This window comes from Prionailurus bengalensis, chromosome X (assembly GCF_016509475.1).
Source record: "Prionailurus bengalensis isolate Pbe53 chromosome X, Fcat_Pben_1.1_paternal_pri, whole genome shotgun sequence".
NCBI classification, from domain to species: domain Eukaryota; kingdom Metazoa; phylum Chordata; class Mammalia; order Carnivora; family Felidae; genus Prionailurus; species Prionailurus bengalensis.
In genome coordinates this window covers 112117976-112133527 of record NC_057361.1, presented here as the reverse complement: position 1 = coordinate 112133527, position 15552 = coordinate 112117976, and the positions used below count along the sequence as shown (strand labels likewise).

The following is a 15552-nucleotide window of genomic DNA, read 5'->3' as shown; positions in this document are numbered from 1 at the left end:
GGAAAGGAATCCAGTAATTTGGGGCTAAATCTGGCTCTGATAGTCACTGACCCTGGACATTGGGTAAATTACTAAATTTCTCCCATCGTTAGATTCTGATCTTATAAGGTTGTTGCGAGATAAAATGAGACCACACATGTGAAGTACCTGTTACAGCACTAAGTGAATAATAAGTGCTCCATAACAGTTAAGCCCCTCTTGAACAAAAGTCTGCTTGTAGCTGGGTCAGAAAAATCCCACCACCTGTGGAGGAGTGGGGATTTGATCTTTTGAGTTCTGTGGCTAATCTTTGGATAATTAAAAGGTTTAACTGTATTAGGCGTTTGCTATTAAACACACACATGCACACACACACACGCCTGCACAAAACGTAAGCCAGTGAAGTACAATGTGTCCCTGAACTCGGGTCACTAAGAAATGAGCACAGAACGATAGCATAAAGGCTGTTCATCTGTCAAAAAATTTCATCTGGCGGTTTAAAAAACACCATGATAACTATGGTTATTATGAACCTAAAAAATTAATTTTTCTAGATAGCATTCCTTTTCTTTGAGAGCTCTGAAAGAAGCCAGATTCAAGGTAGAAGAATACACTGTCTTTCTGGAATCTATCAGTTTATAACCCGAAGAAATACAGGACTCCATAGTTGCTTTTGTTTTAGAGGAACCATTCCTGGAATTAAAAACAGAATCACACGTGACCTCACTTGGAATTACTGAACCCTAGGTATTTTTCTAAAGAAAAATAAAGTTTCCTTTTTTTACTGAACAGCTATGAGTTTCGAAAGTCTTCTTACCTGTTTGATTTGGTGAAGGCGACCAAAGGAAGCATGACTAGGAATGGGAATGGAAGAAGGTGGCAAAAACTGAAATTTAAAATATAAAAGTCAATACCCAAAACTAACATAACATTGTTAGTTACACTTCAATAAAAAATAAATAGAAGTCAAGCTGGCTTTAATGTTGCTGATTAATTATTTCTTTGAAAAAAATTTTTAAAGCTTATTTATTCTTGAAAGAGTGAGCGAGGGAGGGGCAGAGAGAGAGGGAGACACAGAATCCGAAGCAGGCTCCAGGCTCTGAGTTGTCAGCACAGAGCCCGACGTGGGACTCAAACCCACGAACTGTGAGATCGTGACATGAGCTGAAGTCGGATGCTTAACTGACTGAGTCACCCAGGCGTCCCTTCTGATTATTTCTAAACATGAATGAAGTCAATGTTGAATTATCTAAAGTATCTGAGTGTCTAATCCATGCTAGCAACAGTATTCGTGAAGTTTAAAATTAAAGAAATAATAAAAAATCCCACTGACTCTTGACTGAAAATTATAGTAATCAAAAGTCTATATACATCAAAACAGAACAAAATAACTGTTAACATAAGAAATACAGAGCAGAACATCAATAGAACATTTTGCTTATCTCTACCTTTGCTCTCCCAAGGCACTAGATCTTAAAATCACCTGATTTTTTCTTGCCAGTTTTGCCTTGCAAAAACAAACAAAAGAACCCTATCCAGTATCTTGGAACCCAGCTGAGAAAAACATACTTTCATAATACGGAATGACTTAAGGCAATCACTTCCAAGTAGCCCAGCACATTTTACTCTTGCTCGTTCAGATACCTGTTGTCTAGACTACTTTTTCCCTTTCTGCCTTATCTCAAAGCTTATGAGGACCCACACAAGAGAGACATGAAAGAATGGAGGGATTTAAAGCTAACTGGGAAAAAGAGGCTTGCAAATTACCTTTAGAATTCATTTATCCATTCTACGTGTATCCTGGTCAGTCCTTAAAATGCCAGATAATGAATCTACCATATCTTACTTCTACATTATATCTTAAGAGCACACTGAGTTGTGAATTTGGAAATACTTGATGAGGTAAAGCACTGTGCTAGGCCCTGAAGACTCAAAGGTAAATAAAACATTTTCCTATCCTTGAGAAATTCAAAGTGTAGGTAGGGAAAACTAGGCCGGTGCCAGAACGAGTCATGATAAGTGAGAAATCAAAACACAGAGACTATATCTCTGCCTGGGGTCCTAGGGAAGGCTTCCCGGAGGAGGGCAGGGATTCAGTAGAGAAGAGGAAGCAGGGTATTTCAGGGAGTGGGAAGAGATGCTTAGACAGAGGCATGTTTGGAGAACAGAGACATTCAGGGTGGCTGAAGTTTGGTACATGACAGAGCATGAAAGGAAGCAAATCTGGGGAACTTTGGCTGCAACCAAATGGTAGATTCTGGTCTTTAGCCTTTGAGCCCAATAGGAAACCTAAAGCATAGGTCCTTCTGAGTTCTTCAAACTCAAAGGTATTTTAAATGTTTATTTATTTACTGAGAGAGAGTGTGCACACACACGTGTGTGCCCGACGGTGGGGGAGGGGAAGAGAGAGAGGGAAAGAAAGAAAGAGAGAGAGAGAGAGAGAGAGAGAGAGAGAGAATATCCCAAGCAGGCTCTATAATGTCAGCGCAGAGCCCGATGTGGGGCTTGATCTCATGAACCATGAGATCATGACTTGAGCTGAAATCAAGAGTTGGACGCTTAACCGATTGAGCCACCCAGGTGCCCCTCAAAGGTATTTTAAACAAGATCATATCTGTTTTGGAAAGGCAACCCTAGCAGCATATACATAACAAACTGAGAGTGGAGGGACAAGGGACCAGAAGCAGGATCAAAGACCAGGTAAAAGATGAGAGTCTGAATAAAAAAGGATGGGAGAAGAGGAGGCGGCAGACTGGAGAAACGATCAGAAAGTGAAGAGGGGCACCCGGCTGGCTCAGTCGGTGCAGCGTGCAACTCTTGATCTCGGGGTTGTTGAGTTCGAGCCCCACGTTGGGAATAGAGGTTACTTAAAAATAAATTCTTTAAAAAAAAAAGGAAAAAAGAGTGAAGAGCTGAAGACCGGCTTGACGTTCCTAGCTGAGACCTATGGGTGGGGGGTAGCCAGGAAAGGCAGTAAGAAGAGTGAGTTGGTACATGGGGAGAAGATGTGTGCTCAAAGAGAGTGTGTTGGACAAATGCTTTTATGAAGTAGTACCTGGTCTGAATTTTTATTCCATTTAAAAACGTATCATATGACTTTTTAAAGGAGCATATTACCTCACTAGTTACATTTTGCTTAAGAAAATATTAAAACCAGTTTGCTTTTTCCTAATCATCTGTTGGACGGTGGAGGAAACAGCAAAGGTTGAGAAGAATAGAAAAGTGATGTGCAGTAACTGAAAATTCACTATATCTAAATTACATTTGACAGTTAGCCACAACTACTTCATTATAATAATTCACTGACAGACAAATAGGGCTAACCATTAAGTATTTCAATATTTACTGGACCCTTATTAGGTTTAAGGAACTGCTTTTCTGCTCAGAGGGGAAGGAAAGATTACAAGAAAAACTAATAAGTCATAGTTATTACACTCAGACACCTTCCAATCCAGACACGAAAGCAAATTATTATATGAGAGACAAGGAAATGCGTGTGAGATAGAGGCAAAGCAGGGTGGGAATAGAAAGCAAAGATTAAGGGAATGGGCATAGGGAGTGGGAGACAGGAGACAGATAAGGCACAAGGTGGCATTTGAGTTGGGACTCATAGGACAAGGAGTTTGACAGCATAAGCAATAGAAAAGGGAAAGTATACAGCATGTTTTAGGAAATGTGTTTTAGGAAAGATTGTTAGTTTCGTGCGAGTGCAACACCAGGTATCTCTGGAGGGATGGAAGATTCCGAGGTCGAGAGGGCAAAGATGCTGGAAAGCCTTGAATGACACACTCAAAAAATTTGGACTGTGCAAAATGATCTACTTTAGTATACACAGACGAGCAGATGATACCTAACAGCATTGTCTATTTAACTTTGGAAGAGACACACTCAGATATTCATCAGCCCGGAGCCTGGTTCACTCTCTATCCAGAGGATGGGTATAAAGAAGGAGGTATCGAAGAGCCCATGACTGCTGACCGGCCAGAAATTCAGACTAGCCTGTTCTAAGCATGTGCCACAGTTGACAGTTCAAGAAAATTCCTAATTCAAATCAATAAGGCTACTAGGTGACCCTTCTTGCCAAAGTCAGGAAACTTTTCTCCATGAAACTTGCATAAAAGGGATATGTTGGACATTTTATTATTATATGGAATAGTGTTATGAACAATGTAACAAGACTTTCTCTTTCAAGCACCTATTTGTATGAACTGTGATAATGGCAATAATACATGTGATAAGCTTAACAGAACACCTGGCACATAGTATGTGCTCAGTAAATGGTGCCCATTACTACCACTACCACCATTATCACTACCATCATCAAATATTTCTAGAATTCAAAGTTTAATAACATATCAACAACAACTGGGATTATATATGGTAGCTTTATAAGACTCGGATGTATCTATTCCTTCCTACCCAGCATTCTTCATTGTTTTCCCCATGTGATCTTTTAACTAATTTATTTGTAATAGACTATTTTTTTTAAACAGTTTTAGGTTCACAGCAAAACGGAGTGGAAGGTATAGAGATTTCCTCTCCTCTCACATAAGCATGGCTTCTCCCACCATCAAAATCTGAACGCAAGTGGTAAATTGTTGTAACAGCTGAACCTAAATTGACATATCACCACCACCCAAAGCTCCTAGTTTACATTAGGGTTCACTCTCCATGTTATACACCCTATGGACTTGGACATACATATAATGGCCCATATCCATCATTACAGTATTGGACTGAGTAATTTCAATGCCCTAAAAACCCTCTGTGCACCACCTATTCATCCTGATCTTTTTTTTTCAACGGAAACTGACTCACTTTTTTCTCATGATAAAACAAGATATACTCAGTATAAAATATAATGGGAAAAAACCTAGCAACACCCACCATCCAGACATGACCATAGCAAATATATCAGTGTTTATTTTTCCAGACCTGGATCCTACCACACATACTGTTTTGTGGTTTGGGTATTTTTTTTCTTTATAATTTAATATATTCTGGCTCTGCATCTGGGGATGCTCGCAGCTTTCAGCTCCTGGGCCAGCATCTTATCAGAATGTCTACTGTTCACGAAATTCTGCGCAAACTCAGCTTGGAGGGTGACCCCTCTACAGTCCCCAAATGCACACAGGATGGTCAAAACATACACCAAGTGGATGCTGAGCAGAATCCTTTGAACAATGAAATGGCATCAAGACTAAAGGTGTGGATGAGGTCACTGCCATCAATATATTGACCAACCGCAGCAATGAGGAGAGACAGAATATTGCCTTCGCCTACCAGAGAAGGGCCAAAAAGGAATTTGCATCAGCATTGAACTCAGCCTCCACTGGCCACCTAGAGAAGGTGATTTGGGGCCTACTGAAAACACCTGCTCAGTATGAGGCTTCCAAGCTGAATGCCTCCCCCCATGAAGGTGCTGAGGACTGATGAGGACTCCCTCACTGAGATCATCTGCTCAAGGGCCAATTAGCAGTCTACAAGGAAATGCACAAGACTGATCTGGAGAAGGACATTCTTTCCACCACATCTGGTGACTTCTGCAAGCCCATGTTTGCCCTTGCAAAGGGTAGAAGAGCCGAGGATGGCTCATTGATTACGAACTGTTTGACCCTAGATGCCTATGATCTCTAATGCTGGGGTAAAGAGGAAAGAAACTGATGTTCTCAAGGGGATCAGAACCATGACCAAGCAAGTGTGTGTCACCTCCAGAAAGAATTTGAAAGGTACAAGAGCTACAGCCCTTATGATCAAGGAGTAGGTCAAAGGAGACCTGGAAAATGCTTTTCTGAACCTGGTCCAATGTATTCAGAACAAGCCCCCTATTTTGATGACTAATTGTGTGATTTCCTAAAGGGCAAGAGAGTTCATGATAAGGCCCTGATTAGAATCATGGGTGTCCACAAGTGAAGCAAGGGGACATGTTAAAAATTACGTCTGAATTCAAGAGAAAGCATGGCATGTCCCTGCGCTACCACATCCAGGGAGACAGCAAGGACAGCTACCAGAAGGTGCTGCTGTGCCTGTGTGGTGGAGCTGAAGTATGAACATCCAGAAGTGGTGCTCCTGTGCTTCCAGTACCAGTTCTAGAAAATCAGCTTGCGACTAAAAGCCCCTTTGTGCCCACACCTATGAGGATGACCTTAGCACTGCCTCCCCACCCCGACCTTATTTTAGTTGCCTAAGCATTGCCTGGCATTTCCCCATTAGTCTCTCCTTTTATTGTATTTTTATAAAAAAATGTTTACTTATTTGTTTTGGGAGAGAGAGAGCTAGCACTGTCAGTGCAGAGCCCAAAGTGGGGCTCAATCTCATGAATCAGGTGATCACAACCCGAGCCCAAATCAAGAGTTGGACACTTAACTGACTAAGCCACCCAGGCGCCTCTAGTCTCTCGTTTTAGCAAAAGAAATGAACAGTTCAAGGAGTTAGAAGTGAAATCTATGATGTGAAACACTTTGCCTCTTATATACTGTCTTATAAACAGGTGAATAAACTGCATTTTTACTGTCGAAATAAAAATAACCTAATATATTCCACATATCTTTCCATGTTAAAATTCACCTGCAATACCATTTTTATTTTTATTTTTTTTAATTTTTAAGTAGGTTCCACACCCAATGTGGGGCTTGAACTTATGACCCAGAGATCAAGAGTCACATGATCTATTGACTGAGCCAGCCAGGCACCCTACCAGCAACCCCGTTTTTATTTTTTTATTTTTCAAAGTCTATTTATTTTTTGAGAGATGGAGAGCGAGGGAGAGAGAGAATCCCAAGCAGGCTCTGTGTTGTTAGTGAGGAGCCCAACGCAGGGCTTGAACTCATGAACCATGAGATCATGACCTGAGCCCAAATCAAGAGTTGGATGCTTAACTGACTGAGCCACCCAGGCGACCCCTGCAATACCATTTTTAAAGGCTGAATATTATATGAATGTACCATAATAGGAAGCACCCATTATATGCCAGGCATGTCTTATTTCACTCAATTCTCACAACAACCCCTCACATAGACATTATTATTGTCCCCGTTTTATTTTTAAAAATTTTAATGTGGGGCGCCTGGGTGGCTCAGTCGGTTAAGCGTCCGACTTCAGCCAGGTCACGATCTCGCGGTCCGTGAGTTCGAGCCCTGCGTCGGGCTCTGGGCTGATGGCTCAGAGCCTGGAGCCTGTTTCCGATTCTGTGTCTCCCTCTCTCTCTGCCCCTCCTCCGTTCATGCTCTGTCTCTCTCTGTCCCAAAAATAAATAAACGTTGAAAAAAAAAATTAAAAAAAAAAAATTTAATGTGTATTTATTTTTTGAGACAGAGAGACAGAGCACAAGTCGGGGAGGGGCAGAGAGAGAGAAGGAGACACAGAATCCGAAGCAGGCTCCAGGCTCTGAGCTGTCAGCACAGAGCCTGATGCGGGGCTCAAGCTCACGAGCTGGCAGATCATGACCTGAGCCAAAGTCAGACGCTTAACCAACTAAGCCACCCAGGCACCCCAATATTTTCCCCATTTTAAACATTAGAAAAGTGAGGGGTGCCTGGGTGGCTCAGTTGTTTAAACTCCCGACTCTTGGTTTGGGCTCAGGTCATGATCTCATGGTTCATGGATTCAAGCCCCACGTTGGGCTCCATGCTGATGGTGAGGAACCTGCTTGGGATTCATTCTCTCTCTCTCTCTCTCTCTCTCTCTCTCTCTCTCTCTCTCTCTCTGCTCCTCCCTTGCTTGCTCTATTTATCTCTCAAAATAAATCAAGTTAAAAAAAAATTTTAAAGAAGATGAGAAAAGTGAGGGCCAGAGAAATTAGGCAACTTGCTCAAGTTCATACAGCTAGTAATTGCTAGAACTGGGATTCAAACTCAGATAATGAAGGCACATTCATTTAACCTATTCCCTCTTGTTGGACATGCATACTGTTGCCACATTTTTTTGCTTACTCTTATAAATAATGTTGTGATAATAACCTTTAAGCTAATCTTTGCAGATATCCTTAATGAATTCTTTAGGAGAAATTCATAGAGATGGAATTTCTGGATCACAAGGCCGTTGATACACACTGCCAAACTGCCCTCCAGAAAGCTTATACAGATTTACTGTCTAGCAGTGTATGAGAACATCAATCTCCTCCTCTCTCTTCAACATTAGATATGATTACTAATTTAAAAAAAACTGTATGCCCATTCTTAGAGAATACTATGAAAATAATCGACTCTCCAAAGCAAGCAGAAAATATTGTGATTTAGCCACAGTTTTGGATATTCTCCCCCAATGCTTCCCTTTATTAGCATTGATCACTGAGAAGTTGTTATACAGTGACATGCACCAAAACCGAAAATATAGGTTTGCCCCTAAAAAAAACCCCATCAAATACACACACGCACCCACACCCACCCCCCCCCCACACACTTTGAACAAGCAGAATTTTAATATATTTAATTCATGCTACTGATTCTCATATTGTCATCATTCAAATGCCCAGAAAGGTAATATAAAATGTGAAACACTCAGGTTTATAAGATTTATAATCTAATTGGAAAGACATGCTAAGCTGAATATAAATATATACATATGCTCTATATAAAGAAATTACGGTACTTGAGCTGTATTATGACGACATGTTATTAAAAACAAAATAAGAGAATTGCATGGTGTGGCAAACTGTTCTGAACTATGAAAGACTTCCCGGAAGAGATTATTTTTAATTGATATCTAAGGGTTGGGAAGAAACTGGTTAGTTTCAGGTAAAGGCCTAGAATTTCCCATTGTGGGGTGCCTGGGTGGCTGGGTCGGTTAAATGTCTGACTTTTGGTTTTGGCTCAGGCCTTGATCTTCTGTTTTGTGAGTTCAAGCCCTGCATTGGGCTCTGTGCTGACAGTGCGGAGCCTGCTTGGGATTCTCTCCCTCTCTCTCTGCCCCTCCCCTGCTTGCTTGTGCACACTTGCTCTCTCTTTCAAAATAAATAAATAAACTTAAAAAAATAAAATTTGTAAAAAAAAAAAAAAGAATTTCATATTGGAAAACTTTACCTAGGAAATCCCAGGAAGACTGCCTGACTGCAACTGAGGAGATCAACAGGAATGTAGTGTGAATGTCTCGGGAAGGTAGGATTTGAATCATTAGCCACAGGAAGGTTCTTACACTGGACAAAATGTGGACTGGACCTGGCTGATTCTTTTAGGAATGACATGGAAAATTAAATGGAGAAAAGGCTTTTGGAAGAGAATCTCCCGCAGGTTAAGTACTACAGGTGGTGTTTGCAAAGGAATTACCTTAGATAATTTTACTACACGAAACAAGGTACTAAAATAGAAATAAAGCATTTCCTGAGATCTCAATAAACCTCACTGGTATCTTTTGCATCAATTTCTCATTGTGCCTTTCTCTCACACTCTAGGGGGAAAAAGTCCTTGGGAGGAAGCAAGAGTATCAGCACCAAGGAATGATGTCATGGGGGTGGGGAGGAGGAGGGGCATTGGGGTGGGTGCTGGGTGAAGCTGATTCCCAAGCATTACCTCCAGTGAAGGAATTACGATAAGAAAGATCAAGCTCATTTCCATTTAAAAGAGAAACCACAGAAAATTAATATTGTGAAGACATCAAATTCTTTGGAAAGAATTTTAACTTGACTACAGTTGCTAATTTTAACCCATTTTCCTTCTGTAGTTACTAGAGATAAAGCACTTAAAAAATCCTGAACAAGAGTTGTGTGCTGTGTTTACGAATGGCTCTGCCTAGTTCCTGCAGTGACTGATTCTGAACATGAATTGAATGCAGGCTAGCAAGACCGAGCATAAAGCAGGGCCAGGAATGTATTATACACTCACTACTGGGTGGGCCATAAATTAAATTTAGTTCGTAGTTACCAATGTGAAAAGCAAACCCTAATCAGACAAATATCAGTAGTCATGACATTAAAATGGACAAACTGCTCAAGAAAAGCACAATCATTTCCAAGAGGAAGATGAAATATTTCTCCTGCTCTGTTTTGAGAAGGTGGGGGTAGAGATGAGGAGATGTAGCTAAACCAAATTAAACAGGGGTGCCAGGAAGTGAATTCCTAGTGGAAGGGTGGGGAACAGGCATGCAAACCCTGGAGTTCTTAGGAGATACAGTGAAGGGATAATTTGGGGGGACGGCATGGTCCCCACAGTCAGAAGAAGGCCTCAGGGGGCACCTGGGTGGCTCAGTTGGTGAAGCATCTGACTCGATCTCAGCTCGGGACTTGATCTTGGGGTTGTGAGTTTGGGCCCCAGATTGGGCTCCATGCTAGGCGTGGAGCCTACTTTAAAAGAAAAAAAGAGGGCCTCAAGTTTCTGATCATCAGAAGTGGGGTGGAGTGATTTTCTGAGAGTGGGGAGGAAAATATTGGCACTTAATTCAGAAAATAATTGTGAGACAGCAGATTTTTACAAGGTTTGGAAATATACATCTTTATCTGCATGTTAAAGGGCACCCATGGTTCTTCAATACCTTCTACCACTGCAATTTTTCCTAAAACACTTTCACCTTCACTGAAATACATGAAAAAAATTTTTTAAATTTTTAAAAAATGTTTATTTATTTTTGAGACAATGCAAGAGACAGAGTGCAAGCAGCGGAGGGGCAGACAGAGGGCGACACAGCCCTGTCTGAAGCGGGCTCCAGGCTCTGAGCTGTCAGCACAGAGCCCGACGTGGGGCTCGAACTCATGAACCGTGAGATCCTGACCTGAGCCGAAGTCGGGTGCTTAACCGACTGAGCCACTCAGGTGCCCCTGAGAAATTTTAATGGTGATAAAATATACATAAAACTTCTCATCTTAACCACTTTTTAAAAAAAAAAAATTTTTTTTCAACGTTTATTTATTTTGGGGACAGAGAAAGACAGAGCATGAACGGGGGAGGGGCAGAGAGAGAGGGAGACACAGAATCGGAAACAGGCTCCAGGCTCTGAGCCATCAGCCCAGAGCCTGACGCGGGGCTGGAACTCACGGACCGCGAGATCGTGACCTGGCTGAAGTCGGACGCTTAACCGACTGCGCCACCCAGGCGCCCCTCATCTTAACCACTTTTAAATGTACAGTTCAATAGTGTTAAGTACATTCATATTGTTGTGCAACCAGTATCCAGAACTCTTTTCAACTTGCAAAAGCGAAACTCTATACCCACTAAATACTTTTCATTCCACCCTCCTCCTAGCCCCTGGCAGCCACCATTCTACTTTCTGTCTGTATGAACTTGGCTACTCTAGGTTCTTGCCACGCCAATTTTAAGGACAGTCCAGTATAGGGTAGGACCCTTAAACTTATGATTCATGTTATCACTCAATAATACATGTATTTTTTCAAGAATGAGGTTTCTAATTTGTGATGTGATATATCAGCTAGAAATGAAAACACCTGGGGGCGCCTGGGTGGCTCAGTCGGTTAAGCGTCCGACTTCGGCTCAGGTCATGATCTCGCGGATTGTGAGTCCGAGCCCAGCGTCGGGCTCTGTGCTGACAGCTCGGAGCCTGGAGCCTGCTTCGGATTCTGTGTCCCCTTCTCTCTCCGCCCCACCCCTGCTTGTGCTCTGTCTCTCTCTTTCAAAAATGAATAAACATTACAAAAAACTTAAAAAAAGGAAATGAAAACACCTGTATTGCTGATGCTTTGTGAAAAGCAAATAGTATAGAAATGCTATAAATTAAGTCTTCCTATAATTCCATGCTCCAGAAATAACTACTGATAGATTGACACATATCCTTCTCAACATCTGTAAATACATGCAAGCTCATGCTATACATAGGATTCTGAACCCTACGTCTAATTACTAGGTACAAAGTTTAGTGAGGCTGCTGAGGGTAGCAGAGTGGAAAGACAGAAGGAACCTGGATGTCTGATGACATCACTGAGCCACTGAATTAACCAACCCTGGAAGCTCCTTTCCTTAGGATTTCTTGTTATTGGAGATAATAAATTCCCTTAGAGTTTAAGCTGCTTCTAACTGGATTTTGTTACTTCTGCCAAAAGCATCCCAACTATCTGTCATTCTCCCAGACAATTCGGCCTATCTATCCCGAAAGCAAGTATAAACCTACATAAGTCTCACAATAATAATGAAGTGCAGACTTTGAACAAAATAAAACCTCATGCATCATGCTGTTACAGCAAGTGAAACCAATAAGCCTTGAAACTCCTGTCATCAGGTAAGTGTAAATGACGTCAGTCGTGCCAAACACAACCTGTTATATAAGATGGTTTGTTTTAAAACACACATTATATTAAACTGAACATTATGCAAATTAAAAGCCTAGAATTCCAAAGGAAAATTATGCATTTTAAAAAATGCCAGGTACATGTCTGTTCTATATATGTACCATTACTAATAAAACTAAAAAAATTAATAATATTTGTGGAGCACTTAGTATGTGTCAATGCTGTGCTAAGTGCTTTACACTGATTTTTTTTTACATGCTGTGAGCATTTTTCCCCTTTAAACTATGTTAAAATACACATAACATAAAATTTACCATCTTAACTGTGTGGAAATGTACCAGTTCAGTGGTGTCAAGTATATTCACATTGTTGTGCTATGTGCTGTAAGTTTCTCTTTTTCTTCCAGTTTTACGGATATATTTTTACACTGATTAATGTACTCATTTCAACAAACCTATGAGGCAGATACGGTTACATTCCCATTTTACAGATGAGGAAATTAGCACATAGAAAGGGTAACGTGTACCCGAATAACCAAGCTAGTATATACGATGCCATTTGTAAGTCCTTTCTTCTCATTCTTCAACCCAATCCAATCTGGCTTCATTTCACCCCACCCCTCTCTCCACAGAATTTGCTTTCAAATACAAGAAATTCATTAATAATCTCCATTTTGGTAACTCAAAGGACATCCTTCAGTCTTTATAACTTAATACTTAAGTATTACTTAAGTACTTGCTCTCTGGCCACTCGATAGCATATAACTTAATACTTTTCCGTGTCTTTTCATGGTACTACTGGTGATCTTTAAAGCTGTTTCCTGTAGCCTCTTTTCTTCTTTTATACTTTCTGCATAGGTCATAGCATGCATTCCCAGAGCTTTCATTAACGATCCAGTGATGGTGCCTAAACATGTGTCTTTAGCTCAGATCTCTATCCTGGGCTTCAAACTGTTCCTTCAAACTGAGCTTCAAACTCAGTGGTACTGAGATCAGTACAACTAACATCTTCACTTAGAGATCCCAGAGAACTTCAAATTTAACATGTCCGACACTAAACTCGTCTTCCCTCCAAAGCCATTCTTCTGCCAATGTTCCCTTCTTCTGTGGCCCCACCGACCCATCAACTGCCCAAGCCAGAGGCCTAGCAGTCATCCTTGCCTCCACCGTTGCCCACCCTCCATCAAATTTATCAACAATTGAGTCTACCTTTCAAATATCTCCCGAATCTCCTACTCTCCTCCATGCTCATGGCCATCGCAGTAGCCAGGGTCACCGCAGCTGCCTCCTATCTGATCATCCTGTATTTCCTTTTGCCCGCTTCCAATCTACTTACCGCTTTGCAGCCAGGGTAGTCTTTCAAAGATGCAAATCTGGTCATGTCAGTCCCAGACTTAGAATTTTTCAGTGGCTTCACATTGACCTTAGAAGGACAAAGTGAAAAATCTTTAGCACGACTTGGAAGGCCCTACGAGATGGTGCACTAATCTATGTGTCCAATCAATGTCATCTCTCCCCACTTTATCCTTACTTCCACTTTAGCTAGAATGCACTTCTTTCAAATTCTCTACACACCATACTCCTTTTCATTTCCAGGCTTTTACACGTGTCATTTTTTACCTGGAGTACTGTCTGCTCCTATAGTCCACATCCCAAGCTAGCTAACTCCTACACATCAGTAAGATCTCAACTAAGAGAGGTCATTTCCTCCCTCAACCCCTCAAACTAGGTTAGATCTCTCTGGCAACTAGATCAGGGCTTAATACATAGGAGGTTCCTAAAAATATTTGTTGGCTTGGCTGAGTAGAAAAGAAGAATGAATAGGTAGGGAGGGCTTTGATGGAGAAGCAAGCAGTCAATAAATATTGTTAAATGAATGAGTAAATAAATGAATGAGTAAAAGCAGGAAGATTTGTTTAACGAACAATTCTATTTTTTTCCTGGTATAATATTAGTGCATTGGGGGAAATAATATTGGATACCATTCTACAAAGAGGAAAATACCCAGTTGCAAGATCAGGAGGCATTATTTTAAAATGGGTTCCAGGCTATAACATTTCACTAGAAAATCACGTAAGAGAAATCTATGAACAACTATACGTCAACAAATTAGGTAATCTAGAAGAAATGGACAAATACCTAAAAATCACATAAATTACCAAACAAACTCAAGAAAAAATAGGAAACCTCAATAGATCTGTAAACAAGTACAGAGATAGAATCTGTTTCAAAACCCTCCCAACAAAGAAAAGTCAGATATAGCTTCACTGGTGAATTTTACCAAACATTTAAAGAAGAATCAACACCAATCCTACTCAAACTCTTCCAAAAATAGAAGAGGAGGAACATTTCCTGACACATTCTATGAGATCAGCATTACCCTGATACCAAAGCCAGCAAAGACACTACAAGAAAAGAAAACTACAGACCAACATTGCGTATGAAGAATACAAATGGAAAAATTCTCAACAATGTAATAGCAAACCAAATCCAATAGTACATTAAAAGGATCATACAGCAAGATCAAGTGGGATTTATCCTAGGAATGCAAATGTGGTTCCATAAAAGAAAATCAATGTAATGCATCATGTTAACAGAATAGAGGGGGGGAAAACCACATGACTATTTCAATAGATGCAGGAAAAGCATTTGAAACAATCCAATGCTTTGATGATAAAAATACTCAAGTACGTAGGAATAGAAAGGAACCTCCCTAACATGATAGAGGGCATTTACCAAAACCTATAGGTAATATCATACTCAGTGATGAAAGACTGAAAGCCTTCAACCTGGAAAACAAGATAAGAGTGTGTGCTTTTTGAAACCAGAGAGAGGTGGTAGTTGAACAACACTGTAAATGCACTAAACGCCCCTGAATTGAATACTTTTCAATTAGTTAACTGTATATTATATGAATTTCACATCAATAAAGAGATTCATTTAGTAAATCATTTGTTCATTTTGGTTTACTGATCTACAAGCTATTACCTACATTTATAGGGTAATTAGTTAAGTGAGAGTAATAATTTAGAGATTACATTTTAACACCATGAAAAACAAACTTTATCTTCAATTCAAGATAAATGTGAGATAAAAGTCAAACTAAAAGCTAAAAACTATTCTTAAGAGAGCCTGCAAATTTTCCTCTCAAAATTAGGACATTCTTTTAAAAATTGGAAGCCAGATGGTCTTATACATAAGAACAAATCTCAATATTAAATCCACATGGGATTTAAAAATTAACTCTGCTGCAGCTGCAGCAAAGCAATCATAACTGTAGTCACCGTGTTTATTTTTCCTTCAGTGATGTTTAGAGCTGTGTTTCTCAAATTGGGAACTTGCTAGAAATACAAATTCTCAGGTCCCGCCCCAGATCTCCAGAATCAGAAACTCTGGGGTTGAGGG

General features: G+C 40.5%; 1 protein-coding gene and 1 pseudogene across 4 annotated transcripts in view; one reads left to right on the top strand and one right to left on the bottom strand.

Moving 5' to 3' along the window:
- LOC122477833 (P2R1A-PPP2R2A-interacting phosphatase regulator 1-like) overlaps nucleotides 1–15552 on the bottom strand; it is a 102400-nt gene that overhangs the window by 80165 nt on the left and 6683 nt on the right. For all 4 annotated transcript variants that reach the window (XR_006295769.1, XM_043571251.1, XM_043571253.1 and 1 more), the window contains exons 4-5: nucleotides 13484–13570; nucleotides 797–865 (exon numbers count right to left, since the gene is read on the bottom strand). Coding sequence is in view for 3 of the 4 variants with exons in the window: in XM_043571251.1 (XP_043427186.1) it covers nucleotides 797–865; nucleotides 13484–13570 (156 nt within the window). In the remaining variant the exon portion in view is untranslated. The remainder of the gene's footprint in view (nucleotides 1–796; nucleotides 866–13483; nucleotides 13571–15552) is intronic.
- LOC122477832 lies at nucleotides 2539–6242 on the top strand (annotated as a pseudogene).